Genomic DNA, 23,265 nt, shown 5'->3' on the forward strand with positions numbered 1-23,265 from the left:
AATCAGATGTATTGTTTCAAGAATGATAAATGGGAGGACTTGTAAGGCAGTAATAAAAAGATTCACCTCACTGTGGTTAAAATCATACATTTCCTTGTCACATTTTCTTAACAGTCAATCCAATGACAGTTATTTGGACATCATTTAAAAACTGAAAAATTTGATGCTAACTCACATTTGAATATTTGTTGTATTGTGACATGTATGTACTGACCTTGATAGTTTTTTTTTGATACCCTTTTGGCTTAGCAGTGAAGATCAGTGAAGTATTATTATTGTGACTACAGAGAGAATTTTGGGTAGAAGGGAACTGTGGCTTGGGCCTCTAAAATTTGAACTTCATATCTGCGAAGGAAGAGAATTTTGTTCATATGTACTTCTTGTTGTAGAGCATGGACTCTGATCTATCAGACGGCCCAATTACATTGCAGGAATACATGGAGGTGAAAAACGCACTCAGTGCTTCCGAGGCAAAGGTACAGCAGCTGATGAAAGTGAACAGCAACCTGAGCGACGAGCTGCGTTTGATGCAGAAAAAAGTAAGAGACCTTTTTAGCCCCTCCTTGTAGAGCTCTGACTTGTAGCTAGAAGTCAGGAATAACTTTCATGAGTTCATGTTGCTGCATGGATTATTTATATCTCTCCCCCAATTTTTTATCCACATCTTTGAGATGTGGAGAGGTTAGGATGTAAATGTGCTTTCATTTGAACACACCTTCAGATATTAAGTCTGTCTATAGTACTCACTACACATCTTTAGCTGTTTGTTTCTGGTGTTTTTTTTGTTGTCTTGGACCCTTGGGCTGATGCTAGTAAAATTCTATTCCTTTTGTGGCACTAAAAATGCAGCACTGTTTTACTACTTCATTCCTGCACTCCATCCTTTGTATTGCCCAATAATTAATGAAGGAGCAAACAGATAAATGTTTTGTGTGTTTGTAAAATTAAACAGGTGTGGGGTGTGTTCAATTAATTTTGGAACACAAGTAATAGTACTGGGTAATGAAGGAGCTTTTCTGTTGGGATGGTCTCTATTTAAAGTAGGCCAGGACCTGTTGGATGAGAAATCGGGGTGTAACTAAAACTAATTTAAACTAATAAAGGTGGAGCTGGCTCAAGTGAGGGTAATGTAAGTTTAAAGAGAAACCCCAAAGAGCGAAATACCAATTTGGGTAATAAGTAGAATGTAGCAGACCGGGAAGTGAGTTTCACAGTCACGGTGTGGTAAGCAAAGTCACATCAAGGAAAAATGGCATTGGGTTAAATTGGAGTGGCTTATCATAACGCACAAAGCATTCATAGCTGGATGACTTAATAGCACAAATAGAGATAAATGGGTTTGATTAAATACCCATTAATGAGACATGGTTGAATGGTGACCAGGGTTGGGAGCCAAATATTCCAGAATGCCTGACATTGAGAAAGGACAAATAAAATGGAAAAGCACTAGAAAGGGGTGGGGGTAGTCCTGAAAGTAAAGAATGACATACTAACAGGAATGATGATCAATGGTTTTAGCACAAAAAAGACAAGCCACAAAAACAAACTAGTAGGAGTAGGGGCACTGTATCGATTAAGAAATGAGCTTGGCCAAAGATGATAGGTTTATCATGGATGACTTCCATTGTTTTCTGGACTGGAAAAAATAACATTGCCAAAGTTGTTAGATGTTCATAGAATACATTCAGAATAGTTTTTCTGGAGCAATATGTCATGGAACCAACAGAGGACAGGCTGTTTTAAATCTTGTCATGTAAAAAGACCAAGTTTAATTATTAAACTCATGGTAAGAGATCCTCTAGAAAAAGTGATCATATGATGGAATTCTACATTGGATCCGACATGTGACAGAATCTTGACTCCTGAACTTGTCAAAAACATATTGCACAGGTCTAAGAGGCAAAGTGGCCAAGTTAGATTGGGGAAGTTAGGTTACAGAATTTGCCAATAGTCTAAAACTGTCCATTATATAAAGTGATATTTCATCCATCATGATGGTCTGAAGATTGGGAGGGATTTAGAAATGATTAAGGATGAATAAGAAATTGACAAGCGGGTGGAGAGAAATATCAGAGCAAATTATCATGAAATATTTTTTATAAACCAATAAGTTTGTAACAGAGCAGCAAAAGTAAAATGTATTCCTTACTGGCAGGGGCAAGAGAAATTATAATAATGTACAGCTGAGATGTGAACAAATTTTAACAGGTATTGTCCACAACAGAAACCGCAAAGGATATACTAACCATTATGGGTAGCCACCGGCCTAATAAGGAACTTGAAGTACTCAGTGCAGGTACAGGGAATAATAGTGGAGAAATTAAGGAATAAAATTAAAATAAACCCAACAAATCCACTGGACCGTAAAAGGTGGCTACAGAGTTGGCAATTGCACTTTTGCTGATACTGGATTCCTGCAAGAAGCCTTTTATCATCCATACCTAAAATCCTGCAGACAATTCTTTAATCAACACAAAAACAGTGGAGGAACTCACTGGGTCTGGCAGGGTGCTGCCTCGCCCCCTAAGTTCCTCCAACGCTTTTGTGTGTTGCTCCAGGTTTCCAGCATCTGCAGTCACTTGTGTCTCTAGACAATTGTTTAAATTGTAGGATGTCCTTTTCACCTTTTAACCATCTGCCTGTATGAGTTTTACCTTTCAATGCTGAGCTATAAGGCACAACCAATTTTCATATCTTTATCTGCGAGTGAATTATAGCAAGTGGTTTTGCATTTCCACCAAAAGATTCCTGTTTTACCCATTCTATAGTGGGGGAAAAATATGGAAGTTTAGAAACCAAAAATAAGGTTAACCCTTTTTTTTATCTTGAAAGCTGTTGAAAAAGAATTACCATTTAATTGTTTGCTTTATAGAGCAATGTACTTATAAAAGTGAAAACAAAGGCAGTTCATTAGTGTATCTCAGTAACCATTACTCATCTATTACTTTGGCTCCTTCCAGATCTGCAATGATTTGTTTTCAGAAAGATATAAACAAGGATAAATCATGCACTGGCACAATCAATTTAAGAATGAGATGTGGGTAGGATGGGGTAACATCATCTGCCAATTTTTATGATTAGAATGTGGGAGATAACTGAAAATTTTATTTAAGTTGAGTAAGATGATTCTCCAGTGTGGAAAGATGGAGCATGTTTGTATAATACAAATCCAGATATTGATTGATCCAAATTAATTTGATTGTAGCTCTTGTCCTGTATGTTCAACTGTTGTAAAATAAAACTTCTTAAGTTCTCTCTGTCCACCTTCATAAAGATTAGACGAACCTCTTGGGGGATATGCAAAAGATTCAAACATTCAGTTTAGTTCACAAGAATGTATTTTTACACTATTATAAAGCGTAGGAATATACCTAAATGCAAAACAGACTGTTCAGATGAATATTTAGCATAGAGCAAATTAATAAATCCAACTTTGTTCATTTTTTGATGATTACTTAATGTCTGAGGTTATAGTTATTACAGAAACTCTAATAGCTGCAAGAAGGCTGATCAGAAAGTGAAATCTCAGAAGTGATGATTCAGTGTGTGATTAATTATTAATTGTGGTCTGACGCAGATATAATCTGTTCAGTGGCCTGAAGCTCAGCAAAGGAGGAAATTCAATAACCATTTTACAATAGCTGTCAGACAGTAGCAAGATCTGAAATTACACCATGTGCAGTTGATGCTAGTAATGGAAGCTGTTTGCAGTCTCTCTGAAGGGGAGAGAGAAGAAACCTGAGCAGTTTAGCTCAGTAATTCATGAAAATGTCAGGGCAGCTTACAGGGAATAGAATGACATTTCCAATGTGATCTGCATTTTTTTTAAGAAATAGATGAACATATAACAGTTGACCTTGTTGCTTTCCTTTCCCTTGTTACAGATGGATTGTTGTAATTTCATATTCTGTTGTATTGGTGGTCAAAAATTAACACAGCCAGAATTCTTCTCAAATTGAAATTTAATCTGCTTTATTTTGTCCCATTAACAAACTTATTAGTTGGGACTGACAGATTTTTGACTATTTTTAAAAAAAAGTTTTTAAAGTGTGCAGGTTTTGAATGAGAATTAAATAATCTACATGGTTAGTTTGAAGTAAAAACAGATCTTTTAAGCTATGGAATAATGCCTTAATTATGTTTAGTATGTTGTGTGTTTTTTTTTTAATTGGACCAAGATTCCATATCCCAACATAATCTTCATCCAATAAAAAGGCTGCTTTATTCAATGTTTTAATCCATTAATGGCTACCTTCTACCACACAGTAGTGAAATTGAAATGTACAGAAATTTGCACTAGAGAAAAAGAAACTGTCAGATATTATTGTCTCTTCCAGGTTATTTGGGTGGTAATGGACAGAGTTTGCCTTTAAACAGTACCTTTTTATCTTCTCAAGCTGTCCAAAGAAATAAATTAAGTAAAAGCAGCAACTAGTTTGTATAGCAAGGCCCAAATGATCATTTGGAATGCTTTTATATTGTTGATTGAAAGATGATATTTTTTTTGGCCTAAATATTGTAGGAGCATCTCCTTGCTGTGTTGGGAAAAATCCCCAAGGTTTCAGATTATAATCTTCCTCCCCCCCCCCCCCCCCCCCATGTAATCAAAGTTCTGTGGGTCCTCGTGTTTGTCTTGGAAATTCTCTTTTACATGTTTAAGTAACAGAAGGCAGAATACCACAAGACTATATAGTGAAACCTGTAACTGATACCTAATAAACCAAAATCAACTTTTTATTTTGTACATGCCTTTAGTTTCAGTATCTTTGTATATCAAGGCACAAGCTGCTCTGTCCACAATATTAAGAAGTGCCATCATTTAATCCAGTTTTTCTGCTGTTACATATGCAGGATAACAAGCAAACCATTCCACAAATTATTGCTTTCACAAATTGAGCTGCCTCAAAACTCGTGCTTTAAAGAATGAAAAGGCTTGGTACAATGAGTGATACTGTGGTTCATAATTTGCAAATGTTCATGATTTTGGAATGCCTCTTGTCTAAGTTAACAGTTTTTATTTGGGGCTTTTAATAGGGGTCTCTTTTTTTTGAAGCTATCCATTTATCTCAGTATCAGTGTATATGTAGCATGTTTAGTTAAATAGATCAGAATAAAGAAAAAGATACTGTGGAGGTGTGCATGCAGACAGCTTTTTACATGCTTTGGACCTCATGTTACGAATATCATGAGCATTCAGGCATTAATTTTTAATGTTAGTTGCATCAAAAATGCTGTAGTTAGTGGGCTTAATGCTACAGCATCACATTCATTTGATTATAAATTGCCAACTTCAAATTGTGCTCTTCAATGTCATCTTGCTCCTTTTAAAATTCTTCTGTACCTTCAGAATGAAGTTTATGGTGAGTATAAGCAGATCAGTCTGTGCTTCTGCTCTGCCTGCTTAATTGTGCATTTCCTCTATCTCTATCTGACTTGGTATAGCTCTATTTCATTAATAACCTGCACGGTCCACATTTGCAGAAGTCACCAACATTTTTCCAGTTTTACTTGATGTGAGAAAAGATCATTGGTAAAAAAAAATTTCTTTCAGCTCCAAACGCTGCAGAGTGAAAACACCACCCTCAGGCGACAGGTCACTACGAATATCTATCAAGTTCCCACCTGTTCAGAATACCCAGGTCCCTCCAATCCTTCATCCTTAAAACGGCGCCCGTCTGCACGTGGCAGCCGGCCTATGTCCATGTACGAAACTGGCTCTGGTCAAAAACCCTATCTCCCAATGGGGGACGTCACGTACCCAGAGGACAGTATAGCAGGACTTCAGCCCTTCCCTCAACATGTAAGTAGTTCGCCATCGGTTCTGGTAAGCAACTTGTGCTTTTTTTCTGCCTTCCCTTTTTTGTCCTAAATTCTTGTTTTCCTTTGCAGCTTGCACAATGCTGTCTTGTTGTCTTTGTTCCTTTCTTCTATTACAGTTTCTGTTTAGTACAAAGCTAAGATTTTTTTTAATGAAAAATGTCTGGAAGAATAAAAATGACACCTAGGTCATGTTAACCTTTGCCCTAAACCTTTTTCCATTTTATTATTTCAGGACTTGTGCTAACATACTCATTGTAATTTCAAGAAATTAAAGACTGATAGACCTTCAACTAACTTGATTCGCCCAGATGCTAACAGAGGGGAAAAAAGAAAATGTCTGCTTGAAGCACTAGATGGCACACAAGTATCTTAAAACCATGTTCTTAAAACAAGCAGATTATTCCGGCAGAGTAAAGTTAAACTTTGTCATGTTTCATTTTGTGTACACACCACGAATGGCAACATTGACCTTGTAAGACCAGGTTTATCTCGGATTCCTTGCCTGGTTCATGACGATTTCATCAGTTGGATTTCAACTGTCCCTTGGTTGGGAGGGGGGTTGATTGCTGTTTCATGCTTTTGAGCAATAATGCTAGAGACTCTGTAGATTGGTTTTTAGGGGAGGTTTGAATTAGGTTTGGCTATGCTGTTATCTGTGATTTGAATAATTGATACACGGGGCTGAATTGCGCTTCATCAGGCCCACACCTTGAGTACACTCCTGCACTATTTCCACAGCCAGGCTTTCCTTTCGTGACTACACAGCTTCCAAAAACACACAGGCCTCGCTGCTGTGGGCACCTTTCAAAACATGGTGATCTGCAAGTGCTACTGGACCTTGCTGAGGCACTATCCCCACACTATCCTGATGGCCTTTCACAGTCTTTTTAATTGTTTCAGCCTCAGATGATGTGAGACATTTAAGAACAGTTGAAGTATATCTTAATTTAAAAAATTAAATTATTTTAAGTTAAAGTAATAAATTTAAAAGCACATTTACCTGGTGTAAATTTAAAAACATGAAATAAATAGACCAAACTATTTCCCTTCATTTATCTTTTCCATGCAGAGTAGTGATCCCATTCAAAGCAACAGGGCTGGGCTAGATCCACCTGCCGTAGCTGGCATAGAGTTGAGGAGGCCGATACAGAGTCTATGTGCCCCTCAGCTTTGTGATCCAGAACTGCCCCTGGACTTGACTCTGCAATGTACAGATGCTGAAGTTCAGAATGCAATGACCCACAAAGACCACCTTGCCGGCAGTTCTCTTCCAAACCATTGGGAATATGCGAGTATATTTCAGCTCCTCGACAATTGTCATTTTGGGCAAGGTTCTAGAATCAGTGCCCAGGAAGGTAGACACAGAAATGGGGAAAACTGAAGATGTGAAAATATCATTTACATGTCTTTATTTCTAACAATTTAAAATCTTCGAAAGTAATGCTCCTTTTAAAACAAACTCTATCCCTTCAATTGCCTTATTAAATCACTTAATTGTAGTTCTCTAGTTTCCCAAAATAATTAAAAACAAACATAACTCCCTTTTATTCATCCAATCTTAAATTTTGGAAAACATTTCCAGTTTTGAGTTGATGAATAATTATGAAAGTGATAGTATTTGAAGGTTTAAGATCTTCTAGGTGTCAGTTTTATTGGTACCACTGTTCATTCCCCTGTGCTACAGGTTGGATCCCCTCATGGATCTTCTGCTATGTTAAACTCATTATGTCAGTGTTCAAACAAGGAAAGCAATATAGATATTGCTGATTTTTACTCTTTTTTTGCATGGTCAAAATTTTTCTATTCCTAATCTCTGAGTACTAGAATTTCAAAAATGGATTAAGCTTGCATTTAGAGTACAGTGTTGCAGGTGGAAAGGAGTTGGTGTTGTGGTGAAAGAAGTGTTTATCTTGAAAGCAGTGATAATTATGCCCTGACTTTCAACTATTCTATCTGCTGAAAGATTTGTGAGATTCAATTTGTCCCTCTGATACTACATCACTGACCAGTTACAAAATGAGAGAAATTGTTACCCCAAGGGGATTTAACCTGAGATCTGGCCTAAGCATAATTTGGCTGTTTTGTTCATTGTTCAGGTTTGAGTTTAAATTGCAAACCAGTTTCAGAATTTCTTTTCCACAGAAGTGTTGGTGTTTCACCAAACTTCAGCTGGCAATGCAGAGTTATTTGAGTTTAAATAATGAACAACCCACATTTAGCAGTGTTCAAAATTTTACATTGCAGAATTCTGTACCAACTTCAGACAATTCTGGTCTTGGGAGAGGGATGTTTAGCCCATTGAATCTATGTTGGATCTTTGAAAGAGGTCAACTTCCCTGTATTTGCCACACATTTTTCTCTTTCATATATAAATTGGAGTAAACATGGAAACGCAAGAAATTGAAGTAGGAATGTCTGCCGTTCAATGGGTCACAGGTGTTCTTTTACCTCCGACCCACTTTACTGCAGCAATTCTATATCCCAGATTCCCTTAGTATCAATTGATTTCTCTCTCCTAAATATATTCAGCCACTGAACCTCCACAGCCCTCTTTTGGGGAGGTGGGGGGGTGGAATTCTAGAGATTCTTTACCCTTTTAGGTAGAAAAATTTCTTCTTGATTTAGTAGTGAATGGCTAATTTTGAGATTGTGGCCCCTGGTTCTAGACAGCCCAGCCAGAGGAAATAACAACCCTGTGTCAATTCTGTCAAATTCAAAAGAACTTTCTTTTCCAATGAGATGACCTGTTGTTCCTCCAGACTCCAGAGACTGTAGGTCCACTGCACTAAATCTCTCATGGGACAATTCCTCCATCCTAGGACCCAATCAGGTAAACCTTTCTTGTGTTCCCATCACAAAAATGTCACTCCTTGGATGGGGAGACGAAAAAGAAATGGAGATTTTGATTTGTATGTTTAAATAATTTTACTTTCCCAAAATGAAAAGTTCCATTAGTATTGTTGGTTGCCATGGGCAATTTGTTCCAAACCACTAAAACTGTAATGATTGACTTGAACCTGACTGAACCAGAGGTAAATATATTTCAATGACTGAATCTGTCCTGGTATTCACTTCAAAAAAAATCTTTGCTGGTTTATTAAATAACATTTAATGTAATTGACCAAATGTGTGTCTGTCTTAGTCATAAGTTTAATTTTACCACTTGCACATAGGATTATTTTTTCCATGAAGTCTCGTTAGTTTTAAATATTGACTTGTTGACTTATTTTCTGTGTAGGTATGCCAAGTAACAACCTTAAAACAAGAATTGTACTAAACATGATACTTGAATACGAACATTGAAAGAATTGTACCTTGTAAAATAGAATTAGTCCTATTGATCATTGTTCCTTTAAATCAATTCACTTAAGAAAGGACATTAAGTTGCATGTCAAACTTGATTTTCCTGAGACTTCACTAGTTCAGGATCTTGTTGGAAAGTGGTGAAAATGCTTCGTTTTTCTCTTATATGGGTCATCTTCTTTAACCCCTCTGCCCTGTCTTCCCTTCCCTTGCCTCCAACAATGGGCCAGATCTTCTGAAGCTCCAAGGTAGTTATTTCCATCAGTACCAGCACTTGTAGGCTTTAATTGAAAAGTCAGAAGACAGGCACACAGACAAGGCCAGTCTTCCAATCAGCTTCCTATCGATCCAGCAGGGACCTTTGTGACACTGGGTTCTCCATAGAGCTCTGTGTTTCAGGGGAAGTTGCCGGCCCTTCCATTCAACATCCAGGCTGCTGAACCCCAGGCTCAGATGAGAACAAATTGTCTTGTATCTGACTACTTAAAAGTCTTTAGAATTCGTTCTCTGGAGTTTATCTTCCAAAGAAGTGACGGACGACAAACCAAAGAGAATATCTCTGGGGCTAGCTGTAAATGAACCAGAATAAATTGTTGCAGTGCACCTGACAGAATGCACTAAATAAGTTCTTCATATTTTTCATGTCTAGTCACAGCATTAAATTCCTGCGTTGACTCATGCAGTAAAGCCTGCTTCTGAGTAAAGTGTTTAGGTTTGCCCTTGCTAAACTAACCAGAATTCTCTTTTGTTTTTGATGCCTTCATCACTCATAGTCACAGAGATACAGCATGGAAACGGGCTGTTCAATCCAACAAGTCCGTGCCGACCATCAACCACCCATTTACATTAATCCTGCATTGATCTGTTTTTTTTATTCCCTCCACATTCTCATCAACTCCCCACAGATTTTATCATTCACCTACACATTAAGGGCAATTTACAGTGGTTAATTAACCACCCAACTGGAAACCAGAGCACCTGCAGGAGTCCCACACAGTCACAGGGAAAATGTGCAAGGAAAGGATTGAACATGGGTCTCTGGCACTGCGAGGCAGTGGCTTGGCCAGCTGTCCCTCTGTGGCCACACATCTCAACCCTCAATCTTCATTATTTTTTGTTTTGTCACATCAGTTTTGTTTTCATTTAAGCTCATTTTGAACTCCTTACTTTGCAGTCTCCAGGCTATAACTGCTAAGTTCCAAACTAGAAACATTTAGGGGTAGAGCTGACCACAAGGTTAGAGCGGCTTGAGCTCTGCACGTCTTCACTGAGCAACTATAAGTAAGCTTACCATCCCTTGAAGGTTGTGCCTGAGGTATGCTTGAAGAAACTGCCTGTTCCCAGCCTGCCACTCCTCAGAAGATCTGACCCAATGTATAAAGGACTTGTACTACTTTGCCACAAAGATCGAGACCATCAGGTCAGTGCCTTTGCAGCTTTCCTCCCTAGATCACTGGAACAAACTTTAAACAGAAAGTTATTCGTCTCAGTTTTTAATGAACTTGATGAGTGAGCCTCCATAACCCTCATGGTTTTTGCATCCACCATCCTTTCAAACAGCAAGTTCCAGACCCCTACCACTCTCTAGATGTATATAAAATTTCTCTGTCTAATCCTTCCACAAAAATATATCCCGTTTTTTTTTCACCCCCTTTACTAAATGAAATTAGGCCATTCCCATTAATATTATCAAGAACTCGCATAATATTGAACATCTCAGTAAAGTCTCACCTTGGCCAGCTGTGCTCAAAAGAAAGTAACACTAGCTTATTCAATCTTTGCTCATAAGTAAACTTTTCCACCCCTAGCAAAGTGTTCATAAATCTCCTCTGCACGCTTTACAGTACAATTGCATCTTTCCTCTAATGCGTTGATCCTGCACTAAACTTCCTATTATATTCTGCCCCTTGGCTAATGAATGAAAGCATCTCTCGTGCCTTTTTAACCGCCGTACTTGTCTTGCTACCTTTTAAAGATCTGTACACAAGCACTCAAAGGTCACTCCATCCTTTCATGCTTCCCATTTACTGAGTATTCCCTTGCCTTATTGCACCTCCCTTTAAGCATCACCTCGCAATTTTTGAGATGAAGTTCTGTTTGCCAGCTTTCAGCCCAACTGACCTGTCAATCTATAACTTACTGCAATCTAAAGCTTGCTTTCTTACTGTCAGCTATACAGCTGGTTTTTTTATCATCTGCAAACTTCCTTACCCCGCCACCTACATTTAAGATTAAATCATTAATCTCTCCTATAGAAAGCAAATGACTGACATCTGTTGACTCCCATCCCAGAGTTAACTGCCTTCCCATCAGAAAACCACTCAAGAACCATTACCTTTTGTTTCCTTTCACAGCTGATTTTGGTTTCAATTTGTCACTCTCCTTGATCCCATGGGATTAAATTTTTTTGACCAGCCTATCCTGTGGGTTCTTGCTAAAATTCATATAGTCTACCTCAAACACACTGCCTTCTCAACTTGCCACTTTGGGGCTTTAAAAAAAATGCAAGTCATTTGTTAAATTTAACCATCTATGCCAATCTATATCAACAATTTGGCTAAAGGATACTAGTACATTTCCAGGTTTGCTGGCGTAACAAGACTAGGTAGGATTGTGAGTCAAGAGCGTAATATTACAGAGGCTTCAAGGGGATATTGGCAAGCTAAGTGGATGGGCAAGAATATAGCAGATTAATTATAATATGAAAATATGAGGTCATTCACTTTGCACAAAACTTTTTTTTAAATGGTGAAGGAGAGGAAATTTTGATGATTAAATGGAACCTAGGCATCCAGTGTAATTTTAGCTTTCCATGACTTGTCAGTGCACCAAGCAATTAAAAAGCAAATGGTATGGTGCCCTTTATTACTAGTGGATTTGATTTCAGGAGTAAAGTGTCTTTCCAAAGCCTTGTATAATTGTAGTGAAATCCCACCAGGAGTATTATGTTACAGTTAATGGATATACTTGCCCCATTGCAAAAAAAAATTACCTATGATGGTGCTTGGGATGGCATATTTACTATACGAGAAGAGACTGAGCAGACTAAGGATATGTTCTCTGGACACGATGAGAATCAAACAGATTTCTTACAGGGCTCAACTGACTGGATGCAGAGGGAGGAAGTTTAACCAAGGATCAGTCTCAAGCTAAAGGGTAGATCATTTAGAAATGAAATAGAAATTTCTTCAGTCGAAGGATGGTGAATCTTTAGAATTTACTGACTGTAAGGGCCATGAAAGCTCTGTCATTGAGTTCATTAAATATAGAGAGAATTTCTATAAAAGGAAATCAGGGGATATGTGGATAGCGTAGGAAAATGGTGCTGAGGTACAAAAGAGCAATGATCTTGCATTAATGGTAGAGCAGGCCTGAAGGGCTGGATGGCCTGTTCCTGCTTCTAATTCTTATTGTCTTGTATTAATCTGTGTTTTATAAATGAAAATCTATTCCATCTCAGAGCCATTAATAAGCCCAACAAAACATTAAACTAAATGGCCTGTTATTACCTGATTTAACTTTCCACTTTTAAGTCCTCCAATCATTAGGTACCACTTCTATGGTTGTGAATTGGAAAATTGTAAAACAGAACTCGTGCAACTTCCTCCCTCCTTTCACCAGCCTTGTTTATATTTGGTCTGTGTCTGAAGATTTATCCACTCTCAGTAATGAACCCCTTAATATTACTTCTATTACAACATTTATCCCATCCAATATTTCACACACTTCTTTAAATGCACGGCTGTATTTATAAAGACAGCTGCAAAATATCAAGGTACTTGTATCTTCCATTTCTCCACATTGGTAACCTTTTAAGTCCTCAATAGGCCTTGCTCTTTCCTTGGTTATCTTCTTGCTTGTTGTGTACTACTTTAGATTTTCCTTGATTTACCTCTTTCATGCACTCTTTGCTTTCTTAATTGCGCTCTTAGATTGACCCTTGCACTTTCCATGTACTCAATCCTTCTTACCTGTGAGGAATATGGCCAAGGACTTCCTATGAATAGCAAAAGAAATGGATACCATTAAGACCCTCTCCTTTGTACCCAATACACTGCCCATATAAACATGTTCTAAAGGCATTAACACAATTAAATATCTAAAAGGAAATTATATTAGCTAACTAGTTCCATTGAATGTTTGAAATCGCAAAGTGCAGGTGTGTTAACAAAGGCCACTTCCTATAAGAAATGGTGCACAGCAGGGAGTCACATGACGGAAGTGGTCTGGAAACTGGTCGCCGTATTTATACAGACAATGATTGGTTCACTGTGTATATAGATATATTTGAAAATATTCAAGATGAGGCCTGGAAAATCGGTGGATAACGAGAATTGAGTGTACTATTGTAGGCTTTCTGTAGTATCATTTATTACTTTTCTGTTCATTCCAAAAAGTACAAATAAACTGCAATCTAACCACTCCTATATCAGAATTTCTAGTTTCTAATTTGTTTCATTAGTTGTCACTTTTTTGAAATCATTGGTCGTTAATGAATATTTTATATAGAATCCTGTCTTAGATATTGCCATGACCTTCACTTGAGTGATATTATAGATCCAACCATGGTCATCTGAAAGAAAAGTTGCATATGAAATAGTCGTCCCATCTTGTTTCTGCTATATCAGAAAAACAGGAAGAGATAATTAGAGTCTAGTAAATCAGTGTGCATGTGGCTTGAGTTAGTTAATAAGAATGTACTTTGAACATATAAACTTGGATAGTTGAGATGAATTAATTTCAATTTTTCAGTTAGCAGTGTTCATAACTTTGCAATATTACCAATTCAACTCATAACCATACTGATAAGGCATTCTATACAACTTTATTTTGTTGATTGCTTGACAAATTATTGCATTTTAGCTTTCTAAAACACACAATTTAAAAAGTATTAAGCTGTGTCCATGTGCAAAAACTTGGCATACCTATATGTTTATAGTCTGTGGATTCATTCTCTTTCGTTGTGTTTTTCGTGTGTTTTAATTTTTGCCCAAGTGTTTCTTCTTTCCCCTTTCAGATTGGGAGGAGTGCCTTTGTGACCTCCTCTTCATCTCTACCTTCCTTCCCTTCCACGCTTTCATGGTCCCGGGATGAGAACACCCGAAGGGTTAAGTACCTTCTCAGTTAGTCTGTGCCGTGGAGGAGGCAATGACATCTGCAGTCCCTCCTTTTTCCCCCTTTTCCCTTCGTTTCTGCATGAATAGTCTCTTGCACTGGAGCATCGACCACGTACTGACCTGCGTATTCCTGATTGTCTTTTCAGTCTTTCACCTTTATTTTTCAGTTTATTAATCCTGCTTGCTTCCAACGACAGGTCACATTGCACATCTAACTTAATTAGCTTTTACAGCCATCAAAGCTTGACCCTTTGCTACAGCACAGGTATCACAAGATAGATTGCCATTCAAAACATACAGGAGCTTGCCCTGATTATTAGTGAGTAAATTATTACCCAGTGCTATACTGAGGCATGTTCCAGGTTCAATCTCTGGTCCCCTGCTGATTTGCTGATTTCAGCCAGAGTGTAATTTCCCAGTGATTTTCCCTTCACTGCTCCTGGGCACATGGATTCCTTCATATGATCGCATGAGCACGGGTTGCTGCTTTAGTACCAACGAAGGCCATAATACATGTGTAACCCATGTCGATGAGCACTGACAAACAATGCAACTACACTAGTCTGTCACTGTCTAATGTCCACACTTCAAATGTGGATTTTTGGATATTGGTCAGAAGAGCATTAGCTGGCATCTAATCCAAGCAGCAAGAACACTTATAGTACAGTCTCCACACTGGCTGAGATCAGCTAAATCATAGGTAAGAGAGAGAACTAGCATGATCTTTGTCCATATGTCTCAGCTATGCACTAGATTTACACACACAGCCCATCATACGATCTTGGCTGTAATGGTTTACTCTTGCACAGAACGATGCAAAGGGTGAAATAACATCTTGCCATTTATACCAAAAATACAAACTCAGCAATCAATGGCTGAATTCAAAGGATGATGTGTTTGAAAATTTGAAGAATAATATTCCTGGTGGCATACAAAACCCTAAATAACTGGAGCATGTTATCTGAAACAAATGCAAGTTGTATTATGTTTAACATTCCTTTCTGAATCCCACAATCTAACATGGAAATCTGACATGCTTTTCGCTGGATTAAGATCAGGAAAATGCACAATTTTCTATTCCATTGCTTTGTAATGTATGCAAATATGAATTGGGATGATCATGCAATTTGGTTGCTGTACCATGAGGTGAAAGCTTTCAGAAGATCGCTGTTAACTTCAAAAGTTTGCTCCATTTTCTAAAACATGCTTCCATTGCCAAGAATTTTTTTTGGACCTTAATAGTGCTTTAAATGAACTGTGACTGGGGGCTGGCTAAATAGAGCTCTCGTAACAGCTCCCAGGTGGCCTGGAGCTTGAAATACTATCAATGGTTTATCCACTGGAGATCTCATGGCCCTATAGCCAGGCAGTGAAGATTGGATATCTTAGATGAATGGCCATTTTCAGTGCTGGTCTTAATGGGCTTAACTATATGTGATTGGGCACGAGGAGCCCTTTTAATAACCATGTAACCAGACTACACTAATTGGCATCTTGTCTTTTGTAAAATATAATACACACAGGCAAATCATTCTTCAATGCACCATTACTAGAAAGATGGTACCAGCCACCATACAGCACAGATTCATTAGCATCCTGCCTTTAGCATGGTCTGATTTATCTCATATATTGAAGCATGTACTCACTTTTAAGATTACTGCTTTATAAACAAAAATAATTATTTTCTTCAAAGTCAGATATGTTTGATATTACCTGAATAAAAAGCTGATTTGTGTTGAATTTTTTTTTATCATGGTCCCAAATGAAAATTAGCTAATTTTGTGGAATTGTTTAACTTCCAAATAACACTCTAGTAGTTATAAACTTTGAGAAGTTGCTAGCAGTCCAAATTCCTAATATCTGGCATTGTTTAACCATGTATTTTCCTTGAAAAAGTTTGCTTAAAGATTGTTTTAATTCAGCTAAAATGAGAAAAACATTTAAATTTATTGAACACAAATTATTTGTAAATAAAATGTTTTTTTTACCATTGGTAACTGGGGGGGGGGGGGCTCTAAATCTCAAAATGTTATCCATATAAATTAGGGGTTACTTTTTCAGAAATAGTGAATCATTGTTCATAAAAATGATCCCATCCTCGAGAACAATCTCCAAGCTAAGACTTTTTAAAACTGGGTGGAAAGCTATATATTTGAGCTCACAAGAAGTTCACAAGAACCTGCTTGCACTGGGATAATTTGTTCTTTGTGATCTTTATCCAAACTTTTGAGTTAAATATACTACTAATGAAATATTTCTTTGATGTTGTGCTGCACTGGCTAGTCAATGAAGTGCAATGGAAACGCAGACTCCCTTATCACATCTTTTTTTTTCTTTTCCCCTCCCTTACCTTTCTGATCTGGCACTTTAAAATTTACCTGAAACGATGCAAATTTTGCCTCAATTTAAACATTACGTTTGAAAGATTGATAAGGTTCTGCATTTTAAGCATTAATGCTTTAGTTTAAATGTTTCATAATTTAATTCTTACCAGATTTTTTTCCTATTTCTGACTCTAGTTCGCATGCAGTTTCTTTTGGTTTCTATTTGAGTCAGGATTGTATTGTCAACCATGTGAGCATACTGTATTGTTTGCATCTTGGTATTTGTTTTAATTTCTTTTAGGCATCAAAACTCGAGAAACAAAACAGCATGCCAGATAGTGACTACGATAATGCAGCAAATGACTTGGAACTGGATGAGACAGGGTATGGATTAAGTTACCACAATAAGACAAAAAGAAGATTCACATGATTATCCATGAAAATTAATCAAATTCCAAATGGTTTAGAAGTAATTTCCAAGCTTATCTTTACTGCTTTTAAATTCTCCCCAAGTAACATTTGTAATAACTTAGTAGCTGCATTAATAGATCTAAAACCCAATTTCTTGCTGGTTGAGTTTGAACCATGCAACTTGGAAAGTTATTATAGGAATGAAAGTACGATATGAATTTACTGTGGTTAGAGCAATATGAACTTCCTTTGGTTAGACTAGTGGTGAATCACACCGCATCATTCATTTCCTTCCTTTCTTTATAAAAAAAAAGTTGATGTTTTTTTTTAATAAGGTATGCTCAGAATGCATATCCACAAGTTCTCCAATTTTAAATTTGTGGTGAAGTTCAGATAACTTGCACTGGAATTAGCTACTAATTGTCAATAATGGGAAATAATATGGGTCCCTTTTTAATGAACATACAAATTAGGAGCAGTAGTATGGTACTTGGCTCCTCACACATGCCCTACCATTCAATAAGATTGTGGATGATCTGATTGTAACCTCAACTCTGCATTCACATTTATCCCCAGTAATTTTTTTCACCCTCTTGTACATGAAGAATCTATTTGCGGCATTATAATATTCAAGGTCACTGCTTCCACCGATCAGTTCCAAAGATTTTTCAACCCTTTAAGAGAGAATATTTCTCTTCTTAAATGAGCAACTGCTTATTTTTAAATAATAATCCCTAATTCTGGATTATCTCAAGTGGAAACATCCTGTCCACTCTGTGAAGACCACTCAGGATCTTGCATGTTTCAGTCAAGTTGTCTCGCACTCTTATAACTGGAGCCTAGCCTGTCCAACCTTCCACCATAAGACAAATCACCCATTCTAGATATCAGTGTATCTCAAAATTGTTTATAGCACACTAAACAATTTCTTCAATTCTATTCAATTTTTCTCTGTACCAAACATATAGCTAAGGGAATTTGAATAGGCCCAAGTTACACCTGTCTTTATGGGTTACCTGGAGCAGTTTTTGTTTTAGTCTAACTTGGGACTCCACCCATAACTCTTCCAGTACATCAGTGACAGCTTTGGTATTGCTTCCCCCACTCAGAACTTGAAAAATTCATTCCTTTTACTGCCAATTTCCATCCAACTCTCACTTTCATGTGATCCCTTCCCTTCCTGGATCTCCCTCTGTCTCCATCTCAGAGTTAAGGCCAACCACAAATATCCATTACAAACTATCTCAACAAACCGTCCTCTCACCCTGCCCCTCAGTTCTTTCTTTTTCTTTTTTAGGGTATTTGCTTCAGTGATGAGATTTTCCGCACGGGTGCCTCTGAGATGTCTTCCTTCCTGAATTGTGGCTTCTCCTTTACATAGTTGATAAAGCCCTTGATTGTATCTTATCTATTTCTGGACCAAGGGAGGATAACATTCCTGTGGTCCTCCATTCCTATACATTCAGCTGTTAATCCTATGCAATTTCTGCACATTTTGACAAGGGTCCACCACCAGACACATCTCCCCTTCCCCTTTCAGCATTTCAATGTGACTGTTACTTTTTTTGTGACTCCATGATATGCTTTTTGGATCCCATTCACCACTTTTGCAGCACTTTCCCATGCAACCTGTCCATTTACCTCTTCCATTTGCACTATCCAAAGACTCTCAGTCCTTCCAATGCACTTGCACTTCCAATTTCATGTACTGAATTCAGTGTTCACATGACGTCTCCTTTGCATCGGAGAAACCTAATACAGTTTGGTGACTATATTGTACGGCATTTGCACTCAATCTGCAGAGATGAATCAAATCTCCCTCCTGTCAATTTTATTTCTCTATCCCATTCTGACCTATCGGTCTGTGGCCTCCTTCACTGTTATAATGAAGTCCAACTGAAGTTTGAGGAAGCCGCCTTATCTTGCGGTCCATGAACACTATTATTCATTATTCTTCTTTTGCACTATTTATTTGTTTTTGTAACTTAGTAATTTTTATGTCATAATGTCTTGCACTGTACTGTTGCTGCAAAACAACAAATTTCATGACACGTCATTGATATTAAATCCAATTCTTCTGTCTGAGCAAGTTTCAGCCTTCTAGACTGAAATCTTACAACTTCAGTTAACCTGCTTTCTCTGTTTGTATCAGAACTGGCTATTTCTTCAGTAGGTCATCCATCTGTGATAGCGGCTCAGTTCTATTTTGCATTAGCACAACCTGACCTTCTGGGCATGTCCGACAGCTCTGCATTTTGCCACTTTTATGTTCCTTTTTTTGATATTCTCACCCTCTAACTGCTCTCATTTCATAGCTTTTGTTCATTTTTTTTCTCTCTCTAACAGTCTCCATTAACCTATTAACCGGGTGACTTCTACACCTTGCCTCATTCTATTGGAAAGATTTCCTCTGTCCTATCCATCCCCCCCCACACTCTCTGCAACTTAAAATTAACTTGTTTGCTCTCTCAGTTCTAATAAAGGTATTTGATCTGAAATGTTAACTCATTTTCTTTCCACAGATGCTACCTGACCTGAGTGATTCCAGTATTTTCTATTTCAGATTTTCAGCATGTGCACACTCTGATTTGCATTAAGGAGACCAATACTGCACTCTAGGTGTGGTCTCACCACCACTCTATACAACTGAATCATAACCTTGTATTCAAATTTCCTAGCTATAAGCAATAACATTGTTGGTTTTGCTAATTCCTTCATTCTAGCTTTTGGCAAATCAAGAACTAGGGTATAATTCTCATGTAAAATGTTGATCTGTTTTATTTCTTTTTGCCTAATACAAGCTCCTGCCGAAAGGGTAAGCCAAAGAGCATAGGGCGGCACGGGGAAAACCCTATTCTGGAAGTGGACAATCCAGGTGCAGATTCAGATTCCACGCTCCCCAGCACAGAGGACGTCATCCGAAAAACAGAACAAATCACAAAAAATATTCAGGAGCTGTTGCGAGCTGCACAGGAAAACAAGCATGACAGGTGGAACATTTTTCTTTTTTTACTGATGTAATATTATAACCAATTGCCTTGGGATTTAAAAGGTGATAGACACATGGAGCTGAATGTTGTCAGTGCACATGTGGAAGCCGCCTGCAGTTCATCTTGACATCAAAGGAGAGGAAGAATAAATCCTGGATGTGGAGGATGGATGGTAGTGGTGTATTTGCATAATATTGTAAGAACAGAAGAGCCTTGATAGATACTCTTAACTTCAGTTACATAGGCAGCAGTAGAACCCAGCAAAGGCACTTCAGTTGAGCTGGGTAGCAAAGTTGTTGGAGAACACATCTCCATGGCTCCCTATGTCAAGGGTTGCTGAGAGGAAACTGTATCACAGTCATCAAAGGATCTTCTGTGACTTAGGATCCATTTTGGTGCTACAGCAGGGCAGAGAATTGGTTGGAGGAATTCTAATAGAGCTGCAAAAAAAGGACATGAATTTGGGAGGATATAACATCAAGAGGAAACCTCCATCAGTCTTCAGTCTGGGATTGATTTGAACGCCAGTCTTGGATAAAAGGTGTCTTGTTCCCATTGTACTACCAATTTTCTTGCTTTTATTTTCTGAAGTGATTTTTCTTTTCACTGAATGTCACCACCAATGCTGACATTTATTGCATACTTTTAATTGTCTCTGAACTGAGGAAACAAATAGGAGTCAACTACATTGATGAGGAGTCGCATTTAGGCCAGATCTGGTAAAGACGGTAGATTTTCTTCTCTGAAGGATATTACAGAATCAGATTCAGATTTATTATCACTGACTTGTATGACATGAAATTTGATTCTGATTTGGATATTAGTGAACCAGATAGGTTTTTACACCAATACATGTAGTTTTGTTCTTACTGTAACTGAATCTAGCTATAAATATCACAAGACTATAATCAAACCACTGTGTTTATACAATGGTACAAATTATCATTCATTTATCCTCTGGGGTTAACCTCATAGCCTTAACTGTTTCCTACATTTCTTGGGTATAATTGTAAATAATGAACATTTTTGATAGTATGCGTACTGCAAAGTGTCAGCTCAGTAATTCCAAAGAGGGTGATTTGTGATTTCACATTTGTCTATGGAGAAGGGAACATTGTTATTTTTGTAGTGTTATTGAAAAGATATTGTAAACATCATTCCTCCTTTTCCTCATCCAATTCAGCCTATGCTGGCAATTTTTTGATCTCTTCCACTTTTTCCTCCACTTTCACTGAAGCTTCTACCAACACTGACAATCGGCCAACGTTTTATCCTAAATAATCACCATGTGAATTCATTTTCTTTTCAATCTTTATAGATGCTCTTGACCTTTCACCATTCAATTTTTAAAAAATAAAATCTTCACTTTTGTGCCTAGATCCTAATTTGATTATGGAGGAGCATCAGTGCTGAGCCTTGTACTGGCATCCATGTGTGTAATTCCAGTAGATTGCTTGGATGCCTGGTTACTATTCTTTGCCACTTTCTGAAAGGGATAACTGTGGTGTCCTTATACAGCCACGAATGAGCTGTATCATTATAGTTGACATTATCAGTCTTGAAAGTGGGAATTGTTGGGACATTTGGCCAATATTGCCAAGTCTGATCACTGGTTACCTAACAGGAAGAGAAATTTCTTATTCTTAAGGTTTTAACCTGGGACCTCCTTGGACCCTGTTTATCTGGCCATCCAACAATCTTGCTGGTCCAGTGGACAAACCCTATAGTTTGCTGCCTTTTTCTCGCTCTTTCAAGCTATGAATCCAGCAACTAACTTGTGGTTTTCTCAATAATGCCCTGGCAAAGATTAATGTAAAACAAATGAGCATTCAAACTGGGAGTTTTCCTGATCTAACTTAATACAGTAAATCAAAGAATATTGATAATAATATCAAAGATGCTGGCTTGTTAGAGTTGATTCTCTCAGTAGCCTGAGAGAATTTGATTAGTATTGCCACTGGCATGAATTATTAGTTCCAACCATGCATGTTACTCCAGTATTTTAAAACATAAAGAGTACCCTCACAGGCTGGCATTCTAATCCTTCAAATGTAATAGTCCTGTTCTTTCTGGCTGTAATTTATTTCTTCCCATGCAATCTAACTGGAATGTTTCAGAAGGTTTGGTTACATGCACTCAGTGGTGTGTTTTGGATCATCACAATGTCTTCATAACTTCTGTAAGAAGTCTACTCCTCCTCAGTCATTGGGTATTAAAGTTGCTCAATTCTTTAAACGGACAAATCAATTATGTGATGCATGACTATGGATATATTGGAATTGTTACTTTAGTCAGCTATTTGTTGTAGCCCACATTGTTTTTATTTGGAGTCTTTCATTTTGATTTTATTTCTCTTTGCAATCTGAATTCATTTGTGCAATCTCTTCTTTCTTTTTCTCTCCTTCTGCTTCCGATCCTTGTCCTCCCTACATTCCAGCAGGCAGATTGAACGCGAGAGCCTGCGCAAGTTCAGGCACAGCCTCGGCTGTTTCAGTACGTTGGTTCTGCGGGCCGACAAATCTTCCCTTCAGCCTCTGACCCTGCAGCAGCAGCCTGACCCTGCCACCTGGTACTCTGACCTCTGTCTCTGCCTCCCAGGCACTCCATCTTTTCTCTTCTTCCCTGCATGGTTGTCACTGTGGTTTGTTAAAGTATCAAGCTTTGTGAAAAGGAAATTCATTTAGTACAAAAAAAAGTTGCATATATAGAGCCAATTGCTAAGTTGCAAAATAATGTATCTAAATTCTACTTGCATAATCTGAATTGCTGTACATTAAAAATTGTGACTGACGTGCATTATATACCTGCAAGTGTATCCCTTTTGCCTTTGGCTTTCCACTGGTTCAACTCTAAGTGCAGTAGCTAGTGTTCATCTAAGCAAACTGGATGTCCATGCTGTAGGCTAGGAAACAGCAGAATCGGCCATGGGATTAGACTGCAGATGCTGAAATCTAGATGAAAAATACGATGATGCTGGAGGAACTCAACAGGCCAGGCAGCATCTGTGGAGAAAAGCTTTATCCACAGATGCTGCCTGGCCTTCTGAGTTCCTCCAGCATCATCGTGTTTTTCAGCCATGGGATTACCCTTAATTGTATCTAGTGGCCTTCTACAGAAGGTGTCCATGTGTGGATGTTGGGCAAGGACACAATTAGGGGTCAGTTCTGATATCCGTGACTACTTGCACCCACTGTAAAAGTTAAAAATGCCCACTATTGTAAGCTACAGTGCCTCTGCAACTTTGCTCTCTTCTGAAGAGTAGGGAAGAAGTTATTTTTGTTGCAGCAGCCTCAAATTCAT

The 23,265-nt window shown here is 37.9% G+C and overlaps 1 protein-coding gene across 11 annotated transcripts in view; it reads left to right on the forward strand.

The window, feature by feature from the left end:
* The window catches only part of git2a (G protein-coupled receptor kinase interacting ArfGAP 2a), an 83,733-nt gene that overhangs the window by 47,657 nt on the left and 12,811 nt on the right, over positions 1-23,265 (forward strand). For 2 of the 11 annotated variants that reach the window (XM_052032398.1, XM_052032397.1), the window contains exons 14-19: positions 390-539; positions 5,552-5,800; positions 14,141-14,230; positions 16,866-16,948; positions 19,777-19,965; positions 22,403-22,534. In XM_052032398.1, the coding sequence (XP_051888358.1) occupies positions 390-539; positions 5,552-5,800; positions 14,141-14,230; positions 16,866-16,948; positions 19,777-19,965; positions 22,403-22,534 (893 nt within the window). Of the gene's footprint in view, positions 1-389; positions 540-5,551; positions 5,801-6,052; positions 8,938-14,140; positions 14,231-16,865; positions 16,949-19,776; positions 19,966-22,402; positions 22,535-23,265 lie in introns of those variants that run through there. The other 9 variants (XM_052032407.1, XM_052032401.1, XM_052032399.1 and 6 more) reach the window with 8 other exon arrangements.

Source organism: Pristis pectinata, chromosome 17, assembly GCF_009764475.1.
Source record: "Pristis pectinata isolate sPriPec2 chromosome 17, sPriPec2.1.pri, whole genome shotgun sequence".
NCBI lineage: Eukaryota > Metazoa > Chordata > Chondrichthyes > Rhinopristiformes > Pristidae > Pristis > Pristis pectinata.